At 37.4% G+C, this 17008-nt stretch overlaps 1 protein-coding gene across 8 annotated transcripts in view; it reads left to right on the forward strand.

Annotated features, from left to right (window-relative positions):
• Positions 1–17008, forward strand: part of EPHA7 (EPH receptor A7) — a 181353-nt gene that overhangs the window by 41933 nt on the left and 122412 nt on the right. For all 8 annotated transcript variants that reach the window (XM_071741305.1, XM_071741306.1, XM_071741303.1 and 5 more), the window contains exons 4-5: positions 14213–14368; positions 15236–15571. In XM_071741305.1, the coding sequence (XP_071597406.1) occupies positions 14213–14368; positions 15236–15571 (492 nt within the window). The remainder of the gene's footprint in view (positions 1–14212; positions 14369–15235; positions 15572–17008) is intronic.

Here is a 17008-nt window from a genome sequence, read left to right on the forward strand (position 1 = left end):
GTGTTTCCTTCATTTTATTTCTTTCAGTATCTTGTTATTTTCAAAGAATGGTGAAGTTTCTTGAGCACTGAGGGATGAGCATCTTTAAATTTGTCTTTTTAACAAGCTACACAGAGCTGTTTGAAGAAGTACATTAATAGAAAGAAAATAATTTGAGTTAAAAATTGTTCACAGGCTGCTGAGTCAGTTCTATGTATTTTAGATAATTTATGTACTGATCTGTTGATCAAAGCCAACAATTAAAGCTTCCATCAAAAAAGAATTCATGTTTTCACCTTATGATGGAGTCACTAGCAAGGCGCATGGAAAAATAGGAGTAAATCTGTAAAACAAAAGAGTTAGTCCCAAAGATTTGATGTCCAGACTCAATAGATTTCTGTGGGGTATATTTGGGGATGTAGTCCGATCCATTTGTACTTGGAGTGTACTAGTTTCATTCTTGGAGCACATTTTCTGGTTATTTTCCTCTGGAAGCAAACCAGTTCATGTGTTCTGAGATTACTCTGATGTGATTCAAAACATGATAAGCAGGGATGACGGAGACATCACTTTAAAAGTGTACTCTGGATCGAAACAAAGTCCCAGTGTGGATACATTCATGTTATATTAATATTCTTTCTCTTCCCTTTCAGTTTTTAAAAGTTGAAACCCAAGACACAAATAAATAATGATAACAAAAAGCATAACGGGGAATTCAAAGTTTCCAAATCCTTGAAAGTTTAGTAAATGCCTTGGAATACCAGTATTCTTGGAAATACACCTGACAGCTTGCTAGGTGTGACGGAGATTGTTCATGTGTTAGTCCTGCATTTTCTGTTGTGACATACCTGATCTGTCTGTGTAATGGTAGGTGTTTGAAACGTGCTATTTACTCAGCTTCTTAGGCTTTTGGAAGCCCCACAGAGTTGTCTGCTTCTGTGGCATTAGTGTCAGCAGTACCCAGATTCAGTGTCAGCATGGCTGTACTTCTGCAAGCTACAGCTATGTAAGAAATTGTGCAGAAACATGCACTGTGTATACTTTCTTACAAGAACTAAAGCACGCTTCAACATTCAGGTAAACAGTCACTTGGATGAACTCTGGTAGTTTATGAAAATCATTTGATAAATTCAGGAAAGAAAAGTTTATCATGGGATATTAAGCAAAGAGGTGTAGATGCCTGATAGCTCACGATTGTGAACACCTGGTTGTTGGATGCAGGAACCCTCTGCCTCTGCCCTGCTCTTTCTTTCCTTTTGTAAGCGTCCAGCATAGGTCATGGCCAGAAACAAGCCAGTGGTCTAGATAGACCATTGATCTTCCTCGTTTTCCTTGTCTTTATTGTGTGATTCAGGTCATCCATTGTTCCAGACACCCATTACTTCAGTGGCTGTGGATCAAGCCCTTGGGGCTGTAATTGCTCAGCTGAGTAATGCCACTAAGTTTTCAGAAATTTACAGAGAACTTTGATTGCACACACTTCCAATGAACCTGGGCATTGTACGTGCACAGAGCTGTTCTCTTAGGGGGTTTAAAGGATTAGAGGTTATGGTAGTGTACACTGAAACAGAATGTGTGATAATCTTAGTTAAAGAGCTTGACAAGGTGGCAGAAGGAGTGAGGAAGTTCACAGCATTTTCAGTGAAGAAAATCCTTTATATGGCTAGATGAATATCCTCTTGTCTTTAACAAAAAGCAAGTTCATGTTTTAACATTACTCCCTGCTGGTTCCGTAAACCTTCCTCGGGTATCTAGCTCCTTTGTTTTGCAGTGGCATTTAATCACTTTCAGAAAGTGCTTGTATCGTACGTTCTTCAACCATGCACGTTATCCCTTAATTATATACGACTAAGCCCCTCTTGACTATAAGACATGTTGTTTGTTCAAATGCACTTACAAATCCATTTTCTTATCAGTTCTTTGCTGAACATTTACACAAAGGGGTACTGTTTAAATATGAAAATAAACGTTTTTTTTTTTTTTTAAAAATCGTTTGACCCACCCACCTGGCCTCCATCTGTGATTGTTCTGTCTCTGCAATCTGTTGTCTGCTTTTCCTCAGCATGTTCTTTATCTTTTTGGATGGCTGCTATCCTTGAGCGGCTTTATTGCCCCTCCCTATTTTCTCCATGCCTGGTAGAAAGTGACATTTCCAAATCATAAGGATCAGCCAGGCAGATTCAATACGCTCTCTGCTGTAAGACACACTTCTGCTCAGAGTATGTAATTAGTAAAGACAACTTCATTTCACAGTATCACAACTCAGGCTGTACTATTTGGAATTAAAGCACTGTGTGAATCTGGGGAGTTTTCTCGTAAAAACTTGGTGAAGATATATCTGTCAGAGTTAGCAATATTTTTTCTTACCACAGACAGATTGAAGAAAATCCAGAATAAGTTCATGTTTTATTTCAGTTAACTTTCATATCAGTGACTTACTGTAGTTATGCTTTTTCTTTATATTATTTTTTCATTTAAAGGGATCTATGTGTTTATAATCTCTTAATAAACAAAACCTCTACTATTTAGATAAAGAGTTTAAATCCATTTTTGTTTTGAAAGATTATAGTGAAATACTTATACAGACGGTCTAAATTTCTAGTCTATGCTCTGATAAAATTTTGTTGGCCTCACTGAATCTAGAAGGGAATCCTTTCTTAAAAAAATTAGAGTATAGTTTTTGCTTCCTTTCCAGAAGTATTTCTGTTTCTCCCCACTCCAAGCCCAATTGAATGGTGAGCAGTTGCTTTTTTAAAGTTCCTCTAAAAGCATTGTGATGGATTGATGGTCATGAGCATATTTTTCAGAGTAAGTAGGACAATCAACATTAAATGTAGGGATATTTGAGAGCAGAGTATGCAACTAAAATTATTTTTAGATTCTGTAGAACAATTGTGCAGAAGTGGAGTCATTTCTCTCTTGTGGATTCTTAGAAGCTTTTGTTTGAATGAATTTGCCTGCTGTATAATGATGGCCTTGAGGAATGTGTTACAGAAACCTGAGGCCTGGAATGGTAATGTTAGGTTATTGTCCAAAGAAAGCAAAAATGTGTTATTAAGTTATTTTAATTTCATTGCAATTGGAAAGCTTATAGAGATGCCTGCTTCTGTTCTGTTTTATGAGTAAGCCCTCCAGATTTATTTCTTGCCAGCCTATTTTTAAGCACCACTGCGGTTAAATTAAATTAAACAGCCACATCAAGTTGCTTCTTCTTTCTTCAGGAAGTCTACAGCAACAGATCTATTTGCACCACTTCCTCTACAGAGAATCTCATCCTTGCACCATATGATCTAAAACTAACCCCAAAGACACTGTGTATTTCACAGGGCACAAAATGATTTTGTGAAAAGATTCCAAAAGCTCTGAGGCCTTTATAGGAAATTAATAAACTCCCATTATATTTGTCTCTGGACAGTTGTTTTAAGGCAGGATGTTGGGACATCAGGAGGGAGTTGTGTGTGTGAAGAAGGAATCTGTGGCATAAACAAGTACACCTAGCACTGTTCTCTCCAAAAATAGTGCAGAAAGCTACTTAAGTTTTTTAAAACTTTATATTTTATTAACGTGTCAGTTAAGCATTGCTGCTGAAAGAATACTCCACCATTTCTTAGCTCCGTGCTCCTGTAACTGTGCCTTCACAGGCGTTTAGTGAACTGCATTGAGGAACCAATTAAACTAACAGCATAAAGTTAGTTTTACATCAGATGGTTCTGAAAATATAGCTTTAGTGACATGTAAATGTTCGTGTCTGTATAATAAAGTAAATTTTATGTCTTGAAGTAGATTGCTATTGGGGAACTTCTTTTTCAGCATATGTGCATCTACATTGTATTTTGGACATCAGTGTTGAGCCTTGGAGCGAACCAAGACTGGCCAAGGTTCCAGGCTTTTATAGACAACTGTTAGGTGAGCTTCATGGCATCCTAGGAAGGAAAACTTAGTTTGCTATCTTCCAGCTCGCCTGAGCTAACACTATCCCACCCAGGCCTTTCCATTGTTGGGGTCAGGCAGGCAGATAAATGTGTGGAGTCTCCTGGAAAGTCTATGAGGGGCAGATCCAGTCTGTAGGCAGCCTGAGAAGTGCCTGGCTACAGGTTTCTGCTCTTCCTGGGGCAGCAAAGCTGTCTGTCCCCCATGGCCAAGGAACTTGTCCATTAAGGAATGGCTCCGAAGGGTGAGAGACAAGTTGGAAAGTTCAGTCTCTGAATACCTAGACCTTTTTGGCTGGCAGATCTAGCTGAAGTGACTATAACAGGCCAAAACTTCCCTGTATTTATACTTTCCCTCTGATGATAATTTAGAAGCAGCTCCACAAGGAACACTATCATTAGTCTTCCCTTCACGAGTTCATGTTTCTTCCCCTGGTATTTTCTTGATATTGCTTCCAGGAAGAGAGAAAAGAGGCAGCCAGGGAGAGAGAGAGTTTTTGCAGATATTTGAAAACTGCTTTTTGCATTTTTTGGTGAGAAAACACAGTGACTTCCTCATCAGAGGACTCTGATAGCCAAACTGGCAAGACTAAGATCGTTTGTTTGACAAGACAGATAAGAGTCTTCAGGGGGGGCTTAATAGGTGTTGGAGATGTTCACGTCAGGGGACAGGTCCAGTGCTCCATATAAAAGTTTGTCATCTCATAGTTGTGATGCAGCTATGTTGTGTAGTGAAGTAGCTATTTAGTGTGAGGTGGTCTTTTCTTTGTCAGTTTGATTTGAGGTCGTGAGGCTAAAAGATTCTAAAATAATGGAGTTGCTTAAAAATCAATAAAAGAGGAAAAAATAACAGGCCCTACCTAGTAACCAGTACTTTTCAGGTTCCACTCTGTATTTCTACCTTTAATATCATGGAATCATAGTGTCATATTATCATTTAGGTTGGAAAAGGCTTTTAAAATTATCAGGTCCAACCATTAACCTAACACTTCCAAGTCTTCCATTAAAACATGTCCCTAGGAGCCACATCTACACAGCTTTTAAATACATCCAGATGACTCAGCCACTTTGCTGGGCAGCCAATTCTAATGTTTGATAACCTTTTCAGGGAATAATTTTTTCCTAATATCCAATCTAAACTTCCAGACTGAACATCCCCAGTCCCCTCAACCACTTCTCATAGGACTTTTTCTCTAGATCCTTCACCAGCTTTATTGCTCTCCTTTGGATAAACTAGAGCACTTCAGTGTCTTCTTGTGAGGGGCTGAAAACTGTATATAATAGTCAAAGTTAAAGATTTTTTTCATTAAACCCGAAGGCTTTTGCTACATTAGAAGGCCAGGCAGGGAGACCATGGAAATCTCACTGACTTTAAATTGAAATATATTTTTTCAAATTACTTTGGTTTTTTTCAGAGTATTTATTAATGATCAGATTTTACTGTATTTTTATGCAGGAAACAAACCAACCCAAAGTAATGCCCCTTCTGGCCCCTACTTCATTATTTTCATTACTGCTTGGAGCCTTTTTAAGTATTTTGTTCTGTTTAGAAAACAAAAGGAAACATTCCTTAAGACATGCTGAAAATGTTCACAAAGTCCAAATGTGCATTAAACACTTCAAAGGACTTATTTGTATGGACAGAAGGTATGGCTGCAGAGAAACTTTGAGACATCAGAGAACTTATTACGATGTTCCAGTACTTAAAGGTGGGATACAAAGAAGATGCAGTATCTAGTTATTTTTTTTTTTTTCTCTTTTCTTATGTCTGTTAGAGTTGAATTTTGTACCAGTTAAAAAGAACTACAAAGACATTAGTACACAAATGTGACAAACAGCATAAATTTTTCACACATCTTCTTAGGATCAAAAGCACCACTTAAGGTATATTTTGCAAAGCCTTTCTTTTTTCATTGCAGCAACGTTTTCTGTCTGCCGATGCGCTTAGGGGTTGTTTTATTCTGTTCAGTTAGTTACACAATTTTCCCTATCAGAACATTGTAACTTCCACAATATGAGTTAATCTGTGGCCTTGGGTTTGCTGAATTCCTAGCTGCTGTAGTTTTAACAGATTTTTTTTTTAGTAAAAATTAAAAGTAAAAAAAGTTCATGAGTAAATATTACCAGGTCAGTAAAACAGGAAAAAAACAAACAAACAATCAAACAAAAAAACCCAAACAAAACCCCAAAAATGCAGAAGCTATGAGCAAATCAAGTGCATTTTTCTATTAATTCTCTGACAGGATTGGAGCCCCCTGAGGAAAACAGCTAAAATCACTACTGCTGACAAAACTTAAGTCATGGATTAATTTTTCTTGATGAACCTACACCATGTCCTGCAAAGTGTGGAACATTTGCTCCCAATCTGGCTAATCCATCAAACTGTCATTCAGGTCTGCACAGAAGCTACTCAAGCACCTTGCCAACCTAATCTTGAGGGAAGGGTATGATGAAAAAAAAGGGAAAGATTGAATGGGAAAGCCAGAATATCTCTTTTGGTGTTGTTTCTCTCACCCACCTTTCACTTTTGAACTCCATTCAGCAATAGAGTTGTATCTGTCTTCATTTTTTGTCTTTGTATCTCTCACACATTGCGTTTCCAGAATTTTCATGGTGGCTTTATATTTGTGGTCCCAAGAAAGTTTGTAAGAGGTACATGCCTAAGTCCTCGCATATCCTGAAAATGTAGAGAAACATGTCAGAGCCTTCTTGCTCAACTTTTAACTTATGCAGTTAATTAATTCTGCTCAGAATTTGCTGGAGTTTCTTTGAGTGCCATTTAAATGTAATCTTTTTTGTCCTTATTCAGAACCATTAGATTCAAAGAAATTTTGTTGTTACAGTATAGTGACATGGGGTATTCTTACACTTGTGGGATATATTCTTTGACTTGATTGCTTTGTCCTTGTGTGTGAATTAGATGGGAAGACACCATAGAGTATTTCTTTGTTCCTATGTTACTTTGCATTTAGACAACGTAAAAAGAGGCACACATGATGACATACTCAGTAATTTTTAAAGCAGCTTTGTAGAGAGGTAACCGTTTCACTTCATCCAGTGGAAAAATTGCAATAAATTGCTATTACTTAGCAAGCAGTCTATCTCGGCTTCTCTATTTGTGTGAACAGCATTATGTGAATATCTCTCAAAAGTCATTAGCAGGACTTTGGACAACAAGGGTGTATTAAGCTTGGGAAATGAATACTAGGTCTGAGAGATTCCTGACAGGCAACAGCAAACATTCAGTGGATGATGGTATGCAGCTGTAGGACAGCCTTATTTAGATATGTCATTCACACTATAGCTGAGGCACCATTAAGAGTCTTAAGTTTACTCTGGCTAAACCATACAACATAATTCCTTGGTTGAAACATGAATAATGTTTAGATGCTGTTGCAGTTTAAAAATCAAGCTAAAATAAACATCTTTTTCAGCTAGACATTTATCATTGCATAGTAGTTAGACAAATAAAATACTACAGTCTAAGCTCCTTATAAAACAATATATATTAGGTGCTGGAGAAGGCATAACAGATGCCATCTCTCACTATAAAAGTAATTTACAGTTTCAAACATAGTCATGACTTGAACATACACAAATTATTAGAAGAGGAGATCAGAGGTTATAGTTTTCTTTTGTTACTGGATTTCTTATGTCTAATATTTCACACTGAAATCACACTTGGGAATGATTTTATAATGGTCTGCTTTCAGTTTATCTAAACTTTTTCAGATATGTTGTCTAAAAAGTGCCTGTGGCTGACGTGATCTACCAGCCAAGTATCTTTTAAGAGAGCAACGTCCCTCAAATAATTTTCAAAATTTTAGTTTTGATACTGTGGATGATTAAACATTTTGTACTTCTGGTGTCTCCCATGCCAAATCGTCATATGTTTGTAGCAGGTTATTATAGAAGGGGGTTGACAAATCTTGCTATAATCACTACCCCATGTTGTTTTCATCCTCCTTGTCTGCTGCTCATTTTCGTTGTGAAAAACCCTAATATATCAGTGACAGGAGGTCTGGATTTGTGGCCGACTGTTATAATTACTCCCACTGAGGCACTGTCAATAGGATTAAAATAAAGATTCTGGACCTGTCCATTGTAGATGAGGTCAGCAACACTAGCAGTGGGAGTACTGTTTCTGCAAGCTGTGCTTTCAGTCCTGAGTTATGGAACCATAGACATTAATATGAAACAAATACTTGAAAGCTCCAGTGGAGAAAGACCAGCCTTTTTTTCTCAATTAGCTAAAATACCCATCTGTAATAAATAATCTAACAGCATCCATCTATGTCCTGACCATACATATATGTGTGTTAATTTTCAAATGTATCAGAGCTCCAGAGAGTTTCAATTACAGAACAATCCATTTTGCATTGTATAATTAATAAAGTCTTTGCAGCTGCATAACTTCATCCAGGAAACATCTGCACAAACCTCTTCTGTATACATAATTTCTGTGAAAAGGTGGTTAGCTGCATTGACTTGAATTTTCACAGGCTTGTGGAGGGTAGAAAGGTGGGTTAAAATAGCACAAAAGAAATCACAAAAATGGAGGCTTATGTCCACACAGATATAAAAGATTCAAAAAATGTAGAGAAAAAATACAATATATAGAATCACTTTTACATGTAGTTAATTTGTGCAAGTGAAGTAGAGAGAGGAACCCAGGGGAAAACCTGAGCTCTCTTGAGGTAGGCAGTCATTTTGCCATCGTTCTCAGTGGGACCAGGCTGTTACTCCAAGTTTGTAAATATGCTGTTGTTGAAACTCTGCTATTACTTCTTTGCCATCATTTGAGACTGGCTGTGAAAAAGTAGCATGTTCTTGAAAATATCCTTACTCATATTTGGCAAACTCAGGGAATGGTAAGCAAGCCCAAATAAACAGACAAGCTCTCTTGCTCTGCTAGCATGGTATGTAATTTTTTTTATCCCCTCACACCAGTCAACTTTTTGTAATGGGATCAAACAGTAATTAGTGAAGTTAACTTCTTGCAACTCATTATGCTTCATTATGTTTCATTATTTCATTACATTTCATTACAAACTCAAAAATTATTATCAAAAGTCATGTTCAATCACATGTCTAGCAGCCTGAAACAATTGTGTGCCTTTTCAGTCTTGAGCTGATGTGCCACCTGGAAGCCTTATACTTCTATAAATGGAGATTTCTTTTTTTTAACTTGTTCATATTATTGTAGTAGCAAATAATTTTCTTGATTAACGTGTCACTTCCCTACAACTGTTTACTCTTTTCTCCTTTGGTTATATGAACATTTCTTGTTTCTCATAGCCCTTACCCTATTTCCATCATCCCTTCCAGTTTTAGTTCCTTAGCTCTCCTAATCATGAAAGGGATATCCATAGTTTTTATAGTGAGAAGCGTACATAAAAATTAACAGTACTTAACACATCCCTTTTTTTCCGCTTTTCATAGCCCACAAATGGGACTTCAGACTGCTGTATGCATCTGCTTTTGTTCCTTCTTCCAGAGTTTCTTGGAATTCTTTCTTTATTAATATGAAAAGTATACATTATTTGATCTCTAGCAGGCCACTAAGGCATGTGATGCATTCACAGAAAAGAAGCTGCTATTTTTTCTACATATGCTGAAGTCAGCATCTCTAGCTATGACAGCAAATGCCTTGTTGTGCCACAGATGTGGCATCTTAGTTCTTAGTAATGTGTGTTAATTCTTTAATACTTATTTCTGGCTTTGCATTTTGCATTATTTACAGTGTTTATGTAGGCCTTAAAACCACAACAAACACATTGGCTCAGAATGTTTGTGATTACACTGAGATTAGGGGCATATGCTAAACATGTATTTGAGTGAGTACCATTCACTGATGCTGCAACCTTGCCCAGCACTATACTCTCCCCTATTATCATGATATGTTCTTGTTATGGATGAGTGCTACTGGATGTGTAAGAAGAAAGCGACTTAGTCCAAGCTGAGAAAGGCTGCTAGTGTCATCATCACCAGGGTCCTCCATCGTATACAAGACAGAATAGTGTAACTCTTCATCAGGGGTTTTCCAGGCAAGGAAGTTTAAATATGAAGCAACAACGATCTGCTCAGTTTCAAACTGCAGCTCAATGGTGTAAGGAGGTTCCCTCATCCAAGGGCCATTCTCATTGTCTTTGTATTTCATGATGGAAATCTGCCAGCTTCCCAACAAGAAAAACCCTTTTGCTTCACAGATGAGGTGGGAAGATCTGCTCCAAGAAACATGCATGGCTACCACAGACAAGTAAACAAATCCAAGGTGCCAGGTAGCCCTGAGGGGGTTGCTGATTATCACTCCCTAACAGTTGTGAGCCTAAGATATAAAGCAAAAAATCATGTCTTGGCTGAAGCATAACTTTCTTCTGTATTTATTGCTGAGTTTGTAGTATATGCAGAAAGAATTAGCAGCTAGTATTCAGGTTATTTGAAGGCTGATTTAGGTTAGGCTGGTAGGTGTTATTTGGCGTCCTTGTGCTGCCTGTAAAGTTGACTGCTCTTGTTTTGAAACCCTTTCTTGGAACGCATAAGACTTCAGAACAGCTGTTTGAACAAAATAGCAGCTTTGTCTGGGAAGAACTGTTCTATTAAATTAGCAGCTGTAAATGACACACCACAGTGAATGGCAGCAAATTTATTTTTTGCTGGCTTTCTTTACTTTCCTCCTTGCCCTTCATCTTTTCCAGTACCTCAGAATCCCTTTGGTAGCAAAACTGCTCCTGGATCTTAACTTGCTTGATTAAGATCAAATGAGTTCACGTTTTACTCAGTTCAGCAACAAGGATTATGGCTACAACATCAGAGTGCTCCCTTGCCAGTTGTACCATCCCTGCCTACTTCCACTTCCCATCTTTTCTTGTGTTCTGTACCTTGATTTACAGTATAGGCTCCCTTTACAGTGAAGAAGTGCTGCTGCTGAGTGCTCTCCTATGCTAATGAATGGAAATATTAAGATGGATGTGATTGGATGAAATTTGAATTGCTTCCATCTTTGCAATGAGATATTTTTGTGGAACAGTACCCATGTTTATTACTTTTAAATTTGCATATATAGAGATCCATGTAATGTTTGCTAGTGTTTTTTATTGTTGTTCATGGAAGGGGTATTAGTTGGGATTTTTACCACCTGTCCCTGTGATCATAAAAAAATGGAATAAATAACTAAATTGAAACAAAGTTGGTGGACTAAAAATTGATTAGAACAAAACAATGTATTTAAATTACTTAAAATAAATAATAATTAAAAAAACCCCACCATGGCATTTTGGCAAGATAGGACACAAGTATAGAAAAAAGAGAGTCAGAAAAGTATTTTTGAATGGTTCTTTTCCATCTGTGACCAGTAGTAGATCAGCGGCAAGTTATCACATCTTGGTAAGTGGTGCATGCAATAGCCTGTCTTGGTAGAGTTTTTAGTTCTGTGATTCTGGGAAAGGACAATCATACATTTTAAAAACAGATAAAGTTTCATACCACCTTAATATTTGAGCAATAGAGTATTTCACTGCTTGGCTAAAAATACAGATTTGTGATAAATTTAAATTTAGAAAGAAAAATGGGGAAATAATTTAATTGTTTTACTCCAGTGAGTACTTTTAATTGTTATGTGAGCCCCTTTGTTACTTTTAAAAACTGACAAAGTTTTTAAAAATCCTTTTTGAAAGCACTCTTTTTATACTATTAAAAATGTCACTGCTGGAACATTCTGTCTCTTACATTTATAGGGTATATAAGGTGAAGGGATGGTTATTAAATGTTGTCTCAAGCCTCTTTTCCCTATAAGATATGCAATAGTGGCATGGTACGAGTGCCTGAACCTTTCCTCTGTGGTATGCTGAGTGAGAGAATAAATGGCTTTCAGTCATGTAAACAAGTCACAGACATTCACATCCTTTGAACTCTAATAAGAAACTCCCCCTTACTTTAAATAGTAAGTGACTAAGCATATAAATGTCTTGATCAAGCAGTCAGAAAAAAATCAAGTAGGGGTTTTCTGTTTACATTTTGTTATTTCTGTCTGAAATCTCTATTTTACCCTCTGTGTCTTTGCTTTGTGCTGTTCCCTGCTGAGAGGGACAGACTGGAAGCACAGTGGGGATCTTCGCCTTTTAAGTTGCTCTTTGCTTTGCAGAGGGCTGCGTGCTGAAAGACCTGGTGTATTTGTTCAGTGTTTTGCTCGGTGTGAGTGGACTATGGCTCTTTAAGAAAGGCAGGAAACTATTATATGGTAATTTTAGCTGCCTTTCAATTGCAAGTCCTGATAGAGCAGGCAGAAGTTTAAATATATTTTCTCAAGGTACACGCATACAAACCCGTTCAGCTTTTGTGCTCTTTGTCTGTGGTCAGGAAATTCTGAAACAATCTTGAATGAAGGTGTAAAAGAATAATTCTAAGTTAAATTTGCCACAACTGTGAATTCGTGGCTCATGTTTATCCAAAGCGTTTCTCCAAAATTGTCTTCTTTTCTAAATAACATATATAACAGCTGCTGAAGTAGAATCAAACTCTAGCATGTTTTACAAGCAGGGCTAGATTTTTTTCAAATGTAAACTCATGCTTCTTTATCGAAGTCAAAGGATATGCGCTTTGCATGCTAATTTTCTCTGCCAGGTAATGTAGCCTCTACCCACTGCTTTATTCAACTGGACAAACTCTAAATGCTGTGGTGATTTCTCTCCTTTAGTCGTATTTTTCTTTAGAAAGTTAGTATGCTGAGAGAGAGTAAAGGAAGGACAGAATTTCCTATCATTTTATGCTGATTTATCTAATAAATCACCTTTAACCTACTGGTATCTTAAGTATTTCCACTACTTTCTTCCTTCTCGGTTGAATAAAATTCATCAGATTAATAAAAGTCATGTTGCTGTAGCTACATTGTGGGTCCTGTCCAGAGGCACTGTCCTGTCCAGAGTCAGAGACACTCATCCTCGACTTCAGTGAGATTTGGGTAAAGCTCACTGTTTTCATGCTCTTTCCACCCCTGCATTACCAGAAAACTGAAATAACTGTTGCAAATATCAGTGTCTTTGGATGCTTTGCATTTCTATTCTGAGAAAATATCCAAGCAAATATGAATATAACCAAAGTAAATTCTCTCTCTCTGAATTCAGAATGACTATTTAACTAGCTTTAATATTTTGATACCCAAAACTAAGTTTCACCCACTGTCCCTTTTCTTTGCATACAGGTAAAGGCTTAAGAAGTTTAGCCTGTTTGCCAGGGCTGGAAAAAGAGAGTGAAATAGTGTGGTTTAAAAAGCCTCCGCTTTACTAGAAAGTTCTGGAGGAGCTCTGTGTTCTGCTTTTTATGATGATAGCATTTGTAGGTTTGCCCCTAACCTCAATGATACAATGGTGTCTTAATCTGTTTTCACTTTTAGTGCTGCCTGATGCCCACTTCCTTCTTCTTCATCCCTTATAGCTCTCATAGTTTATCCATTCTTAAGCTGTCTGTCATGCTTGCAGCTCTCTGCTTGTAAGAATCATTATTGTTTTGTTTTATGGGTGCTTCTGCTGTGATAAAAGTATTTCTAAACAGCAGGTTTGGAATACAACACATTTTTTACTTCCAGGAATTCACAGTGGACAAACCAAAGTCTAAAATGATCTTATATGCATATTTCCAACTACCTACCTCTTAGCTTTCCCTTGAAAGTTTTAGTAAATTCATTGAAGCCTAGTTGTCCCTCTCTCTGAAACTGGAAAAAACAATTGTGCTGCTTACAGTGTCTGCCCTCCTCATTCTACTTGTTCCTTCTGGAGTCATCTGTCCAACAAATGTTCACGCCTTGTTCTTTCCTTGGGATCAGGGTTCACTGGTGGGTTACAACTTCTCTGGGTTTCTCAGATCAGAGAAGAGTAACCTTTGCTCCATTAATTCCAAATCAACTGGTTCAGATACCAGAAACACTTGAGTGGCCTCTAGGAGCAGAGCTGTAGCGGACTGTTTTTCCCTTGTTTAGGCCTATTGCAAGCATCCAGCTGTTTCACACTATTATTTTATTCTTCTTTGGTGGAAAACAGATGCTTGTTATATTTCTGTGGTTCCCTGTGCTGAAATATTGTGCTGCCAACTGCTGAGGTATTGGTAGTGTATGCTTGAACTCATAAAAATGCCACAAAATCATTAACTGCATCAGCTGAAGAAAAAGAAATGCGATTTGTTTTGGCTTGTGCCAACATAATGGAATGGGTAGTTTCGGCGTTTATGGGAATGTGTACCTCATGTGACAGTAAAAAAGATCAGAAAAGTCCGTGCCAATCTAAACCTCAATTTGCTTTGTTCTGCCTTAGCTTGTGGCCGTGGGTTCTACAAATCCTCTTCACAAGATCTCCAGTGTTCCCGCTGCCCGACTCACAGCTTCTCTGACAAGGAAGGATCTTCAAGATGTGACTGTGAAGATAGCTATTACAGAGCACCTTCTGATCCACCATATGTCGCATGCACAAGTGAGTCAGTCATGAATTTAATAGTAAAGGACATTGCTTAACCAACCAAGTGCAGCCACTTGTATCTTGTAGTTTCGCCTGGCTTTTCCTATATTTGAAAAGTACATTTACAACAGTAAATAAAATCGAAAGGCAGAGGGGGAAAGAAGTTGACAGTGAATTTAGAATCAGGACAAATGTAATTTTCATGTTTGCTTGATTTAACACTGGAAAACACTGCATGTTGGCTAAGTGTGTAACCCATTGTAATAGAGAGAATACAGACATAGTTTTCCCAGGGCTGTAAAACTGTTGTCAAGAATGTGCTTTGGATGATATAATACCAAAATGGATAACATGAAAAATTAAAAGTAACCTATCTGGATCTGATCTTTGATTGAGCTGTAATTGGATCAGGCTTAACCTCCTAACTGCAAATAGACCAGCCTACACAGATTGGTTGTTCAAGCAGTGGAAGTCTCCTAAATCCAAAGCAGTGTCAATATCTCTATAAGGCATATCAGGGACTAGATGCAGTTGGTGCAGTGTGTTTGGAGGAAGCAAAAAAATCCTATACTTGGAAAAACTATAAAAGGCAAACTTTGAGGTGCGTTAACCAATCCCTTTAATTGCACAGAAGAGAAATGGCTGAAGTCAGTTGCAGTAAATATGCAGGCAATTGTTATTCTGATGCCCTAATGGAAAATAAATAAAGCTCTTGCCAAGTGAGTTCAGGGGAAGATTTTATGCAGCTTGTAGTAAAAATAATGAAATGTTTATGTGAAGAAAAATGCCTCAACTATTTTCTGTCTCGGTAATTAAAATGCTATCTACTTATCCTACCTTCATTCCTATGAATTGACCTGGACTTTTCTATTTGTTACATAGGACCTCCATCTGCACCACAGAACCTCATTTTCAATATCAACCAGACTACTGTGAGTTTGGAGTGGAGTCCTCCTGCTGACAACGGGGGAAGAAATGATGTGACCTACCGCGTTTTGTGCAAGAGGTGCAGCTGGGAGCAGGGTGAATGTGTTCCCTGTGGGAGTAACATTGGATATATGCCCCAGCAAACTGGATTAGTAGATAATTATGTCACTGTCATGGACCTGCTAGCTCATGCTAACTACACGTTTGAAGTTGAAGCTGTGAATGGGGTTTCTGACTTGAGTCGTTCCCAGAGGCTTTTTGCAGCTGTCAGTATTACCACTGGTCAAGCAGGTAAGTTTTCATCACTTTTAAATCTCAGCACTTTGAGACTGACAGAATTTGGGAACATACAAACTGCAGATGCAGTAAATCAGGAGTATGTTTAGTGTGTTCTGGCTCATTAATCTTTTCACCTTGCCAACTAGTTAATTTGATTTTATATATTTCATGATAACCTGTCCTGTTTCTTTGCTGACTTCAGGATTGCTTTTGTAAAGCATTCATGAAAGACTTAAAAAAGACACATGGCCTTATTATCAAACAGATTTTCTTAACTCTGCAACTTTTTTTCTTTCTTCTTACATCATTGTAGGTCTTTCCCTAGTGTCTGAAGATTAAAAAACAGATGTGGCCATCCTGTGCAGGCTTTCTTTCTGAATTTTTGAAACCTTTACTGTAGTCCTAGGTCACCAGATTATGTGGATATCTGATTGTGTTTTCAGGGTTCATGTTTTCCCTCAGGATAATATTTCTAATTTATTTCATATTTCTTGATACTTTATTATGAGATTCAGTGAGAATGTGGTGATTATTCTTTGTTTCTTCTACTTATCATAATCTGACAGGTGAAATGTCAGGGAAAATAAAATCAAACTAGCATATCACCCCAGGGGAAAAAAGGGGGCTTTGGCTGTCTGCATGCTGAATGAAAAAAATGAATTCTATAATTTAGGTTTCTGAAATGATGGGTCGCTTGTTGATAAAAATTGTAGGCTGCTGAATATACAGTAGTGCACTGTGGGCTTTAAGAGACAATAGTAAAACAAATCTCTCATACAATGAACGAAAGATCTTAAAATGAACATTAATTGCAAGATTTGTCTTCCAAAAAAATGCATTAAAAGAAAACATGAAGGGAATAACTGATGCTTGGTGTAAGAACAGCAAACCAATGTTTTCAAGGGCACTTCATATTTGGGGGAAAATTTTGTCTGTTGATTAAGCTATTCTATTCTTTAGTGCAGTAAAAATGATACCCTACAGTCATGCATTGAACTGAGGACAAATTCACCATACAGGGGTAATGAACAAATAGGAAAAACTCCAGTTACTTTGCTCTTTAAAGATACTAATCTCAGAAAAATAAATAGCAAGAAATTTACTTCAAAAAATTCCCTCCCCCCACACCTATGATGGCTTATATAGTTGTTAAAGTTAGGCTGGAATATTTATGGGATATACATTTTCCCCATGGGGCTTTCCTGTATACCAAATGCACAGTTTGAATTATTTTGGAACCAACCCTGTGACTGAAAGGATTGGTTTCTGTGCTCATTCATTTCTAGGTGTTTGTGATAGGATTTTGTGTACAAATAACTTACCCTGAAACTATTTTTGCACCAGAGATTGTGTTATTTTGGCACATTGATTTTTCATCTTTAGAATAATTCTCTATAATTCTTCAAACATGCACAGGTGGACAGTGTTCTGCTCTGTGTTGATGTCTCT

The sequence above is a fragment of the Heliangelus exortis genome, chromosome 3 (genome assembly GCF_036169615.1).
Source record: "Heliangelus exortis chromosome 3, bHelExo1.hap1, whole genome shotgun sequence".
In the NCBI taxonomy this organism is placed as follows: Eukaryota; Metazoa; Chordata; class Aves; order Apodiformes; family Trochilidae; genus Heliangelus; species Heliangelus exortis.